This window comes from Oncorhynchus kisutch, linkage group LG12 (assembly GCF_002021735.2).
Source record: "Oncorhynchus kisutch isolate 150728-3 linkage group LG12, Okis_V2, whole genome shotgun sequence".
NCBI lineage: Eukaryota > Metazoa > Chordata > Actinopteri > Salmoniformes > Salmonidae > Oncorhynchus > Oncorhynchus kisutch.
The window spans coordinates 8,728,621-8,742,810 of NC_034185.2; the positions used below are offsets into that span (position 1 = coordinate 8,728,621).

The 14,190-nt window shown below is 42.2% G+C and overlaps 1 protein-coding gene across 1 annotated transcript in view; it reads left to right on the top strand.

The window, feature by feature from the left end:
- The first annotated feature begins 2,782 nt into the window (after positions 1 to 2,782).
- LOC116376493 (sodium/bile acid cotransporter-like) overlaps positions 2,783 to 14,190 on the top strand; it is a 16,828-nt gene continuing 5,420 nt past the window's right edge. The window contains exons 1-4 of the mRNA XM_031836818.1: positions 2,783 to 2,895; positions 5,013 to 5,238; positions 5,413 to 5,499; positions 7,287 to 7,399. Coding sequence (XP_031692678.1) covers positions 5,035 to 5,238; positions 5,413 to 5,499; positions 7,287 to 7,399 — 404 coding nt within the window. The 5' untranslated portion in view covers positions 2,783 to 2,895; positions 5,013 to 5,034. The remainder of the gene's footprint in view (positions 2,896 to 5,012; positions 5,239 to 5,412; positions 5,500 to 7,286; positions 7,400 to 14,190) is intronic.

Genomic DNA, 14,190 nt, shown 5'->3' on the forward strand with positions numbered 1-14,190 from the left:
GAGCTGGTGTTGAGCTACAGTCAACGAACAGCATTCGTATACCACCCGATGTCACAGGCCTGACACTCAACGTCAACAAAACAAAGGAGATGATCGTGGACTTCAGGAAACAGCAGAGGGAGTACCCCCCTATCCACATCGATGTGACAGTAGTGGAGAGGGTAGTAAGTTTTAAGTTCCTCGGCGTACACATCACGGACAAACTGAACTGGTCCACCCACACAGACAGCGTCGTGAAGAAGGCGCAGCAGCGCCTCTTCAACCTCAGGAGGCTCAGGAGGCTGAAGAAATTTGGCTTGTCACCAAAAGCACTCACAAACTTCTACAGATGCACAATCGAGAGCATCCTGTTGGGCTGTATCACCGTCTGGTACGGCAACTGCTCCGCCCACAACTGTAAGGCTCTCCAGAGGGTAGTGTGGTCTGCACAACGCATCACCGGGGGCAAACTACCTTCCCTCCAGGACACCTACAGCACACGATGTCACAGGAAGGCCAAAAAGATCATCAAGGACATCAACCACCCGAGCCACTGCCTGTTCACCCCGCTATCATCCAGAATGTGAGGTCAGTACAGGTGCATCAAAGCTGGGATCGAGAGACTGAAAAACAGCTTCTATCTCAAGGCCATCAGACTGTTAAATCACTAACCCTGCACCTTAGACACTGCTGCCCTATATACATAGACATGGAATCACTGGCCACTTTAATAATGGAACACTAGTTACTTTAATCATATTTACACTACCGTTCAGAAGTTTGGGGTCACTTAGAAATGTCCTTGTTTCTTATAGAAAAGCCCATTTTTATTGCACTGCACTACAATACAAAACTACACCATACCACAATACTACACTACAATACTACACTACAATACAAAACTACACCATACCACAATACTACACTACAATACTACACTACAATACAAAACTACACCATACCACAATAATACACTACAATACTACACTACAATACTACACTAGAATACTACACCACAATACTACACTACAATACTACACTACAATACTACACCACAATACTACACCACAATACTACACCACAATACTAGACTACAATACTACACCACAATACTACACCACAACACTACACTACAATACGACACTACAATACTACACCACAATACTACACTACAATACTACACCACAATACGACACCACAATACTACACTACAATACTACACTGCACTACAATACTATACTACACCACAATACTACACTACAATACTACACCACAACACTACACTACAATACTACACCACAATACTACACTACAATAGTACACCACAATACTACACCACAATACTACACTACAATACTACACTACAATACTACACTGCAATACTACACCACAATACTACACTACAATACTACACCACAATACGACACCACAATACTACACTACAATACTACACTGCACTACAATACTATACTACACCACAATACTACACCACAATACTAGACTACAATACTACACTACAATACTACACTGCAATACTACACCACAATACTGCACTACAATACTACACCACAATACGACACCACAATACTACACTACAATACTACACTGCACTACAATACTATACTACACCACAATACTACACCACAATACTAGACTACACTACTACACAACAATACTACACCACAATACTACACTGCACTACAATACTATACTGCACCACAATACTACACCACAATACTACACTACAATACTACACTACAATACTACACTGCAATACTACACCACAATACTACACTACAATACTACACCACAATACGACACCACAATACTACACAACAATACTACACTGCACTACAATACTATACTACACCACAATACTACACCACAATACTAGACTACACTACTACACAACAATACTACACCACAATACTACACTGCACTACAATACAAAACTACACCATACCACAATACTACACTACAATACTACACTGCACTACAATACTATACTACACCACAATACTACACTACAATACTACACCACAATAATACACTACAATACTACACTACACTGCAATACAAAACTACACCATACCACAATACTACACTACAATACTACACTACACTGCAATACAAAACTACACCATACCACTATACTACACTACAATACTACACCACAATACTACACTACAATACTACACTGCACTACAATACTAGACTACACCACAATTGTACACTGCACTACAATACTACACTACACTACAATACTGCCCTAAACAACAATACTACATCACAATATAATACTACACGGCACTATAATATTGCACTAAAATACTAGACTACAATACTAAACTACAATACTAAACTGCACTACATACTACGCTGCATTACAATACTGTACTAAAATACTACACTGCAACACAGTACTGTACTAAAATACCACACTGCACTACCATACTACACTACACGACAACAATACTACGATAAACTACACTACACTACAATAGTACACTGTACTACAATATGTTTTCCATTTTAGGATTTATTAAACACACACACACACACACACCTGACTGGCCCAGTGTGTGTGTGTGTGTGTGTGTGTGTGTGTGTGTGTGTGTGTGTGTGTGTGTGTGTGTGTGTGTGTGTGTGTGTGTGAGAGAGAAAGGATCTGATATCCATTGCAGGAGGGAGACAGCAGAGATAAGAGGAACAGGTGAGGGGAGGAGGACATCATACTCCCCGTCCAGAAGACCGCTTCACAGACAGATATTTATCACTCTCACTCTGGCAATAATTAGCCACATTAGAACAAGGATACACTTTAAAGGCTGTGGCCACGCAGAAGGACTTCATTTGGCAACACAGAAACCACAGACAGGAAAGACCACAGAAGGAATATCCACCTTCTCCTAAAAGGTAAGACAAGACCCTAAATATGGTCTTAATTGTTATAACGTTGTATTAGAATATTTAGTAGGACTTAGTAAGACTCAGTTAGACTCATAATGTCACTACATTTTCAGAGGAGAAATACAGTGTAGTGTGAAATGTGTGGTAAAGAGGCCGACTGTGAAGAGACCCAGCGTAAAGAGGTCCACTGTAAAGAGAACCACTGTGAAGAGAACCACTGTGAAGAGAACCACTGTAAAGAGAACCACTGTGAAGAGACCCAGTGTAAAGAGATCCACTGTAAAGAGACTCACTGTGAAGAGAACCACTGTAAAGAGAACCACTGTGAAGAGACCCAGTGTAAAGAGGTCCACTGTGAAGAGAACCACTGTAAAGAGAACCACTGTAAAGAGAACCACTGTGAAGAGACCCAGTGTAAAGAGGTCCACTGTGAAGAGAACCACTGTAAAGAGAACCACTGTAAAGAGGTCCACTGTGAAGAGAACCACTGTAAAGAGACTCACTGTGAAGACCATATACCATGACCGTACACCATGACCATATACCATGACCATATACCATGACCATATACCATGACCGTACACCATGACCATATACCATGACCATATACCATGACCATATACCATGACCATATACCATGACCATATACCATGACCATACACCATGACCATATACCATGACCACATACCATGATCATATACCATGACCATATACCATGACCACATACCATGACCACATACCATGACCATATACCACAACCATATACCATATACCATGACATGATACCATGATCATATACCACGACCATATACCACAACCATATACCATGACCTGATACCATGATCATATACCATGACCATATACCACAACCATATACCATGACCATATACCATGACCATATACCATGATCATATACCATGACCATATACCATGACCATATACCATGATCATATACCATGACCATATACCATGCTCATATACCATGATCATATACCATGATCATATACCATGACCATACACCATGACCAGATACCATGATCATATACCATGACCATATATCATGGCCACATACCATGATCATATACCATGACCATACACCATGACCATATACCACGACCATATACCACGACCATATACCATGACCATATACCATGACCATACACCATGACCAAATACCACGACCATATACCATGACCTTATACCATGACCATATACCATATACCACCTGCACAAGACCATATATCATATACAACCTGCACAAGACTTTGGCACAAGTTGTGTGCGCTACCCTTTTAAAGTTTCCCATAGTATTGAAATGGAAATTCTAAGCGTTTGCATGACTAAGAATTCAAAACCGTTATGGACTGGTATCAATAAGAGGTAGGAGAGTTGTTCTAGGTAGTTATTGTGTGTTTAAACAGTATGTGAACACAGGCAGTAGGCAGCAATACCAAGCCTCACTCACAGAAATGGAAAAGGAGGATGTGGTAGAGAGATATGTAGAGAGTGGGGAGATGAGATGAGCAGCTCTACGTCGAAGCTGAAGAAGAAGTGTAATGTTGGAAGGTGCTGTGAGGTGGGAAAGAAAAGGCAGCACTGTCTCTGTAGGTTACAAAGGTTGAGATGAAGACATGCAAACTGACTGCAACACTCATGCAGAAGCAACAAACAGCATTCATTAAACTAAACATGCAATGGTTAGCTTAGAGATCATATGTGAGTATTAAACTGCTGTAAATATCTTGTTTCATCTTGAAAAGACAGACATAAGATCATATTATCTTTTCTCATGTTTTCAGTGAGTCAACAGCTCTTCACTAGTGTAAGTAGGCATTGACTTTCAGTCAATAGTATTTAAGGACTAAAGGACTTGGAGTTGAAAGAGTTCTGCCACATAGGATTTACCAGACCGTTTAAAACTAATATGTTATTAGTAAAAATACTAATTAAAGCAATATGTTTACTAGTGTCCACTACAATCTCTCTCTCTCTCTCTCTCTCTCTCTCTCTCTCTCTCTCTCTCTCTCTCTCTCTCTCTCTCTCTCTCTCTCTCTCTCTCTCACTCCCTCTCTCTCTCTCTCTCTCTCTCTCTCTCTCACTCCCTCTCTCCCTCTCTCTCAAAGGCTCCGACCAGAGACGATACAAATGGAAGATCCCATTGACACCGCCATGGCAGTGTTCTCTGATCAGTACCTGTCGTCCAATGACAGTTTACTATTCAACATCACTCCAACCCACTTCCCCCCCCTGCCACCCATAATAGACCAGACCATCAGCATCACCACCATAGTGATCCTCTTCATCACCATGGTTTCACTGGGCTGTACCATGGAGGTGCCCAAGATCAAGGTCCTGATGCTGCTCATCTCTAGTTTCTGGTTGTTTCAGACTTTTTGGGGTTATCGTTCCTCCTGTTATGTGATGTTTTTTGTTGTTGTGATTAAATACGTTTTAGGGTTTGTGAAATATATACAAATAAAATATTATATTCATAATATTAATGTTGTTTATTATTCTCTAAAGGCCCACATCCTTAAACCTAAAGGAGTAGCCATCGCAGTGGTGGCCCAGTTTGGAGTAATGCCCCTCACTGCCTTCTCATTGGCTAAGGTTAGTATCTCTCATTGGCTAAGGTTAGTATCTCTCATTGGCTAAGGTTAGTATCTCTCATTGGCTAAGGTTAGTATCTCTCTTTGGCTAAGGTTAGTATCTCTCATATGCTAAGGTTAGCATCTCTCATTGGCTAAGGTTAGTATCTCTCATTGGCTAAGGTTAGTATCTCTCATTGGCTAAGGTTAGAATCTCTCATTGGCTAAGGTTAGTATATCTCAATGGCTAAGGTTAGTATATCTCAATGGCTAAGGTTAGTATCTCTCATTGGCTAAGGTTAGTATCTCTCATTGGCTAAGGTTAGTATCTCTCATTGGCTAAGGTTAGTATCTCTCTTTGGCTAAGGTTAGTATCTCTCATATGCTAAGGTTAGCATCTCTCATTGGCTAAGGTTAGTATCTCTCATTGGCTAAGGTTAGTATCTCTCATTGGCTAAGGTTAGAATCTCTCATTGGCTAAGGTTAGTATCTCTCATTGGCTAAGGTTAGTATCTCTCATTGGCTAAGGTTAGTATCTCTCATTGGCTAAGGTTAGTATCTAACATTGGCTAAGGTTAGTATCTCTCATTGGCTAAGGTTAGTATCTCTCATTGGCTAAGGTTAGTATCTCTCATTGGCTAAGGTTAGTATCTCTCATTGGCTAAGGTTAGTATCTCTCATTGGCTAAGGTTAGTATATCTCATTGGCTAAGGTTAGTATCTCTCATTGGCTAAGGTTAGTATCTCTCATTGGCTAAGGTTAGTATCTCTCATTGGCTACAGTTAGTATCTCTCATTGGCTAAGGTTAGTATCTAACATTGGCTAAGGTTAGTATCTCTCATTGGCTAAGGTTAGTATCTCTCATTGGCTAAGGTTAGTATCTCTCATTGGCTAAGGTTAGTATCTCTCATTGGCTAAGGTTAGTATCTCTCATTGGCTAAGGTTAGTATCTCTCATTGGCTAAGGTTAGTATCTCTCATTGGCTAAGGTTAGTATCTAACATTGGCTAAGGTTAGTATCTCTCATTGGCTAAGGTTAGTATCTCTCATTGGCTAAGGTTAATATCTCTCATTGGCTAAGGTTCGTATCTCTCATTGGCTAAGGTTAGTATCTCTCATTGGCTAAGGTTAGAATCTCTCATTGGCTAAGGTTAGTATCTCTCATTGGCTAAGGTTAGTATATCTCAATGGCTAATTGGCTAAGGTTATTATCTCTCATTGGCTAAGGTTAGAATCTCTCATTGGCTAAGGTTAGTATATCTCATTGGCTACGGTTAGTATCTCTCATTGGCTACGGTTAGTATCTCTCATTGGCTAAGGTTAGTATATCTCAATGGCTAATTGGCTAAGGTTATTATCTCTCATTGGCTAAGGTTAGAATCTCTCATTGGCTAAGGTTAGAATCTCTCATTGGCTAAGGTTAGAATCTCTCATTGGCTAAGGTTAGTTTCTCTCATTGGCTAAGGTTACTATTTCTCATTGGCTAAGGTTAGAATCTCTCATTGGCTAAGGTTAGTATCTCTCATTGGCTAAGGTTAGTATCTCTCATTGTCTAAGGTTAGTATCTCTCATTGGCTAAGGTTAGTATCTCTCATTGGCTAAGGTTAGTATCTCTCATTGGCTAAGGTTAGTATCTCTCATTGGCTAAGGTTAGTATCTCTCATTGGCTAAGGTTAGTATTTCCATAGCTGTCTTGGCATTGTTTTCTTGGCGAACCAGTCTGGTTCCCAGGCCTCCAGGAATGGCAGGACAGGACCATGCTAAGCTGTTCAGTGTAGTCTCAGGTGTGCGTCCTGTCCTGTGTCTTCAGGTGTTACAGCTGGGGCCGGTAGAGGCTGTAGTGGTGCTGATCTGTGGATGCTGCCCAGGGGGAAGCCTCTCCAATATATTGGCCCTGTCTCTGAAGGGAGACATGAACCTAAGGTACATCTACAACCCTACTTTCATCTATTCAGACCCTACTTTCATCTATTCAGACCCTACTTTCATCTATCCAGACCCTACTTTCATCTATTCAGACCCTACTTCCATCTATTCAGACCCTACTTCCATCTATCCAGACCCTACTTTCATCTATTCAGACCCTACTTTCATCTATTCAGACCCTACTTCCATCTATCCAGACCCTACTTTCATCTATCCAGATACTACTATCATCTATTCAGACCCTACTTTCATCTATCCAGACCCTACTTTCATCTATTCAGACCCTACTTCCATCTATCCAGACCCTACTTTCATCTATCCAGATACTACTATCATCTATTCAGACCCTACTTTCATCTATTCAGACCCTACTTCCATCTATCCAGACCCTACTTTCATCTATTCAGACCCTACTTCCATCTATCCAGACCCTACTTTCATCTATTCAGACCCTACTTTCATCTATTCAGACCCTACTTCCATCTATCCAGACCCTACTTTCATCTATTCAGACCCTACTTCCATCTATCCAGACCCTACTTTCATCTATTCAGACCCTACTTCCATCTATCCAGACCCTACTTCCATCTATTCAGACCCTACTTCCATCTATCCAGACCCTACTTTCATCTATTCAGACCCTACTTTCATCTATTCAGACCCTACTTTCATCTATTCAGACCCTACTTTCATCTCTTCAGACCCTAGATTCATCTATCCAGACCCTACTTTCATCTATTCAGACCCTAGATTCATCTATCCAGACCCTACTTTCATCTATCCAGACCCTACTTTCATCTATTCAGACCCTACTTTCATCTATTCAGACCCTACTTTCATCTATTCAGACCCTACTTCCATCTATCCAGACCCTACTTTCATCTATTCAGACCCTACTTCCATCTATTCAGACCCTACTTTCATCTATTCAGACCCTAGATTCATCTATTCAGACCCTACTTTCATCTATTCAGACCCTACTTCCATCTATCCAGACCCTACTTTCATCTATTCAGACCCTACTTTCATCTAGTCAGACCCTACTTTCATCTATTCAGACCCTACTTTCATCTCTTCAGACCCTAGATTCATCTATCCAGACCCTACTTTCATCTATTCAGACCCTACTTCCATCTATCCAGACCCTACTTCCATCTATTCAGACCCTACTTCCATCTATCCAGACCCTACTTTCATCTATTCAGACCCTAGATTCATCTATCCAGACCCTACTTTCATCTATCCAGACCCTACTTTCATCTATTCAGACCCTACTTTCATCTATTCAGACCCTAGATTCATCTATTCAGACCCTACTTTCATCTATTCAGACCCTACTTTCATCTATTCAGACCCTACTTCCATCTATCCAGACCCTACTTTCATCTATTCAGACCCTACTTTCATCTATTCAGACCCTACTTCCATCTATTCAGACCCTACTTCCATCTATTCAGACCCTACTTTCATCTATTCAGACCATACTTTCATCTATTCAGACCCTACTTTCATCTATCCAGACCCTACTTTCATCTATCCAGACCCTACTTTCATCTATCCAGACCCTACTTTCATCTATCCAGACCCTACTTTCATCTATCCAGACCCTACTTTCATCTATTCTCATCATAAAATGTCTCAAATAAGCTTGAGAGGAATCATATTGTTTCCAAGTGGGTCTCGAGACAATGCTTCTTTAATCGTTATGTAGATTTCCTCGGGTGAAATAAAGGGTTAATGACCTGACGGCTAAACCTAAAAGGTGGGATGGATGGGGTGTGTGTCTGGTGTTATATACTATTCATATGATAATAGGTTTATGATCGGGTCAGTGGTATGCAGGTCATTCAACTCCGTGGTACTAATGGGGAAAGATACAGTATGTACATTTGTCAGTGCGTTAAAATGCAGAATTATCATGAGGCTGCTGAAACGGAGCTCTTTGTCAATGCAATGGCATTTAAGGTGCTATTGAGTTCGATGACCTCGTACTGCCGTTGGCTACCAGATGAAGTGCTTTGTTAATGCATTGGCAATCACCTTATTATTAGCTAAGAGTTGAATGACCTTGATGTTATCGTGTTCAACTATGTACTGTAATTCCTCAATAATAACCAACCACCTCCTGTCCTGTCCTGACTTATTGCTCAGACTGGCTTGGTTACAGTACATTAGTGCCATGGTTATCATGGTAGTCACCCCATTAGTGCAGAGTTGAATGCTCTGAAATACACCAACCCAGATCATAAAAACTATGATCATATTAATCAATATCACCGTCAGACACACCACAGGGGGGAACAGGGAGGACATCACCACAGGGGAGGAGGACATCACCACAGGGGAGGAGGACATCACCACAGGGGAGGAGGACATCACCACAGGGGAGGAGGACATCACCACAGGGGAGGAGGACATCACCACAGGGGAGGAGGACATCACCACAGGGGAGGAGGACATCACCACAGGGGAGGAGGACATCACCACAGGGGAGGAGGACATCACCACAGGGGAGGAGGACATCACCACAGGGAGGAGGACATCACCACAGGGGAGGAGGACATCACCACAGGGGAGGAGACATCACCACAGGGGAGGAGGACATCACCACAGGGGAGGAGGACATCACCACAGGGGAGGAGGACATCACCACAGGGGAGGAGGACATCACCACAGGGGAGGAGGACATCACCACAGGGGAGGAGGACATCACCACAGGGGAGGAGGACATCACCACAGGGGAGGAGGACATCACCACAGGGGAGGAGGACATCACCACAGGGGAGGAGGACATCACCACAGGGAGGAGGACATCACCACAGGGGAGGAGGACATCACCACAGGGGAGGAGGACATCACCACAGGGGAGGAGGACATCACCACAGGGGAGGAGGAATACCAAAGGGGAGGAGGACATCACCACAGCCGTCCCACGTTTTAGTTTGAAACCGGGACGACACTGACCATTTTCTTTGCCACTTACAACTCGACCAATACCATGACATAATTACCATAGATATTAATCAATATCTTCGCACTCCCCATTCCACGGTTTATGCTACTTGTAACCGCCAGGTCAGTCATTCCCTGCTTTAGATTCACACCGTGTCTGGATTAGCGCCATAAAGATGATGCAACATCCAACAGGTTGATTGATGAAGCATGTTCTTTGTGGTGTTACACATTATCTGACAGGAAGTACCCTCTCTCTTTCTCTGTCTGACCCTCTATGTCTTATCTGACAGGGAGTACTCTCTCTCTTTCTCTGTCTGACCCTCTATGTCTTATCTGACAGGAAGTACTCTCTCTCTTCCTCTGTCTGACCCTCTGTCTTATCTGACAGGAAGTACTCTCTCTCTTTCTCTGTCTGACCCTCTGTGTCTTATCTGACAAGAAGTACTCTCTCTCTCTCTTTCTCTGTCTGACCCTCTATGTCTTATCTGACAGGAAGTACTCTCTCTCTTTCTCTGTCTGACCCTCTATGTCTTATCTGACAGGAAGTACTCTCTCTCTTTCTCTGTCTGACCCTCTATGTCTTATCTGACAGGAAGTACTCTCTCTCTTTCTCTGTCTGACCCTCTATGTCTTATCTGACAGGAAGTACTCTCTCTCTTTCTCTGTCTGACCCTCTATGTCTTATCTGACAGGAAGTACTCTCTCTCTTTCTCTGTCTGACCCTCTATGTCTTATCTGACAGGAAGTACTCTCTCTCTTTCTCTGTCTGACCCTCTATGTCTTATCTGACAGGAAGTACTCTCTCTCTTCCTCTGTCTGACCCTCTGTCTTATCTGACAGGAAGTACTCTCTCTCTTTCTCTGTCTGACCCTCTATGTCTTATCTGACAAGAAGTACTCTCTCTCTCTCTTTCTCTGTCTGACCCTCTATGTCTTATCTGACAGGAAGTACTCTCTCTCTTTCTCTGTCTGACCCTATATGTCTTATCTGACAGGAAGTACTCTCTCTCTTTCTCTGTCTGACCCTCTATGTCTTATCTGACAGGAAATACTCTCTCTTTCTCTGTCTGACCCTATATGTCTTATCTGACAGGAAGTACTCTCTCTCTTTCTCTGTCTGACCCTCTATGTCTTATCTGACAGGAAGTACTCTCTCTCTTTCTCTGTCTGACCCTATATGTCTTATCTGACAGGAAGTACTCTCTCTCTTTCTCTCTCTGACCCTCTATGTCTTATCTGACAGGAAGTACTCTGTCTCTTTCTCTGTCTGACCCTACATGTCTTATCTGACAGGAAGTACTCTCTCTCTTTCTCTGTCTGACCCTCTATGTCTTATCTGACAGGAAGTACTCTCTCTCTTTCTCTGTCTGACCCTCTATGTCTTATCTGACAGGAAGTACTCTCTCTCTTTCTCTGTCTGACCCTCTATGTCTTATCTGACAGGAAGTACTCTCTCTCTTCCTCTGTCTGACCCTCTATGTCTTATCTGACAGGAAGTACTCTCTCTCTCTTTCTCTGTCTGACCCTCTATGTCTTATCTGACAAGAAGTACTCTCTCTCTCTCTTTCTCTGTCTGACCCTCTATGTCTTGTCTGACAGGAAGTACTCTCTCTCTTTCTCTGTCTGACCCTATATGTCTTATCTGACAGGAAGTACTCTCTCTCTTTCTCTGTCTGACCCTCTATGTCTTATCTGACAGGAAGTACTCTCTCTCTCTCTTTCTCTCTCTGACCCTTTATGTCTTATCTGACAGGAAGTACTCTCTCTCTTTCTCTGTCTGACCCAATATGTCTTATCTGACAGGAAGTACTCTCTCTCTTTCTCTGTCTGACCCTATATGTCTTATCTGACAGGAAGTACTCTCTCTCTCTTTCTCTGTCTGACCCTCTATGTATTAGCTGACAGGAAGAACTCTGACTTTCTCAAGGAATGTTCTTGCACCATTATTAGTTATTATTATTAGTGGTGCTACCGGAAATAATGTAACTCAATCCTTGTAGCTTTTTAATAACTTTTCAAGTTCATTACTGTGCACTCTCCTCAAACAAATAGCATGATACTATTTCACTGTAATAGCTATTGTAAATTGGACAGTGCAGTTAGATTAACAAGAATTTAAACATTCTATCAATATCAGATATGTCTATGTCCTGGGAAATGTTCTTGTTACTTACAACCTCATGCTAATTACATTAGCCTACGTTAGCTCAACCTTCCCGTGGAAGGGACACCGATCCTGTAGCTTCTACCCTAACTAGCAGTCATTGACCCTAACTAGTAGTTATTTAACCCTAACTAGCAGTCATTAACCCTAACTAGTAGTTATTTAACCCTAACTAGCACAGTCATTTAACCCTAACTAGTACAGTCATTTAACCCTAACTAGTAGTTATTTAACCCTAACTAGTAGTTATTTAACCCTAACTAGCACAGTCATTTAACCCTAACTAGTAGTTATTTAACCCTAACTAGCAGTTATTAAATCCTAACTAGTAGTTATTTAACCCTAACTATTAGTTATTTCACCCGAACTAGCAGTTATTAAACCCGAACTAGCAGTTATTTAACCTGAACTAGCAGTTATTTAACCCTAACTAGTAGTTATTTAACCCTAACTAGTAGTTATTTAACCCAAACTAGCAGTTATTAAACCCTAACTAGCAATTATTTAACCCGAACTAGCACAGTCATTTAACCCTAACTAGCACAGTCATTTAACCCTAACTAGCAGTTATTAAACCCTAACTAGCACAGTCATTTAACCCTAACTAGCACAGTCATTTAACCCTAACTAGCACAGTCATTTAACCCTAACTAGCACAGTCATTTAACCCTAACTAGCACAGTCATTTAACCCTAACTAGCAGTTATTAAACCCTAACTAGCACAGTCATTTAACCCTAACTAGCACAGTCATGTAACCCTAACTAGCACAGTCATTTAACCCTAACTAGCACAGTCATTTAACCCTAACTAGCACAGTCATTTAACCCTAACTAGCATAGTCATTTAACCCTAACTAGCAGTTATTAAACCCTAACTAGCACAGTCATTTAACCCTAACTAGCACAGTCATTTAACCCTAACTAGCACAGTCATTTAACCCTAACTAGCACAGTAATTTAACCCTAACTAGCACAGTCATTTAACCCTAACTAGCACAGTCATTTAACCCTAACTAGCAGTAATTAAACCCTAACTAGCACAGTCATTTAACCCTAACTAGCACAGTCATTTAACCCTAACTAGCACAGTCATTTAACCCTAACTAGCACAGTCATTTAACCCTAACTAGCCGTTGTTCAACCCTTTCAGTCAGTCTTGCCAGGTATAATGTAAACACACACATAACACATACGTGTCTGTCTCTCCCTCCGTCTACCTCTCTCTCTCCCCGTCTGTCACTCTCCCTCTGTCTCTCTCCCTCTGTCTCTCCCTCTGTCTCTCTCTCCCTCTGTCTCTCTCCCTCTGTCTCTCTCCCTCTGTCTCTCCCTCTGTCTCTCTCTCCCTCTGTCTCTCTCCCTCTCTCTCTCTCCCTCTGTCTCTCCCTCTGTCTCTCTCTCCCTCTGTCTCTCTCCCTCTGTCTCTCTCCCTCTGTCTCTCTCCCTCTGTCTCTCCCTCTGTCTCTCCTTCTGTGTCTCTCCTTCTGTCTCTCTCCCTCTGTCTCTCTCTCCCTCTGTCTCTCTCTCCCTCTCTCTCTCTCCCTCTGTCTCTCTCCCTCTGTCTCTCTCCCTCTGTCTCTCTCCTTCGGTCTCTCCCTCTGTCTCTCTCCCTCTGTCTCTCTCCCTCTGTCTCTCTCCCTCTGTCTCTCCCTCTGTCTCTCTCCCTCTGTCT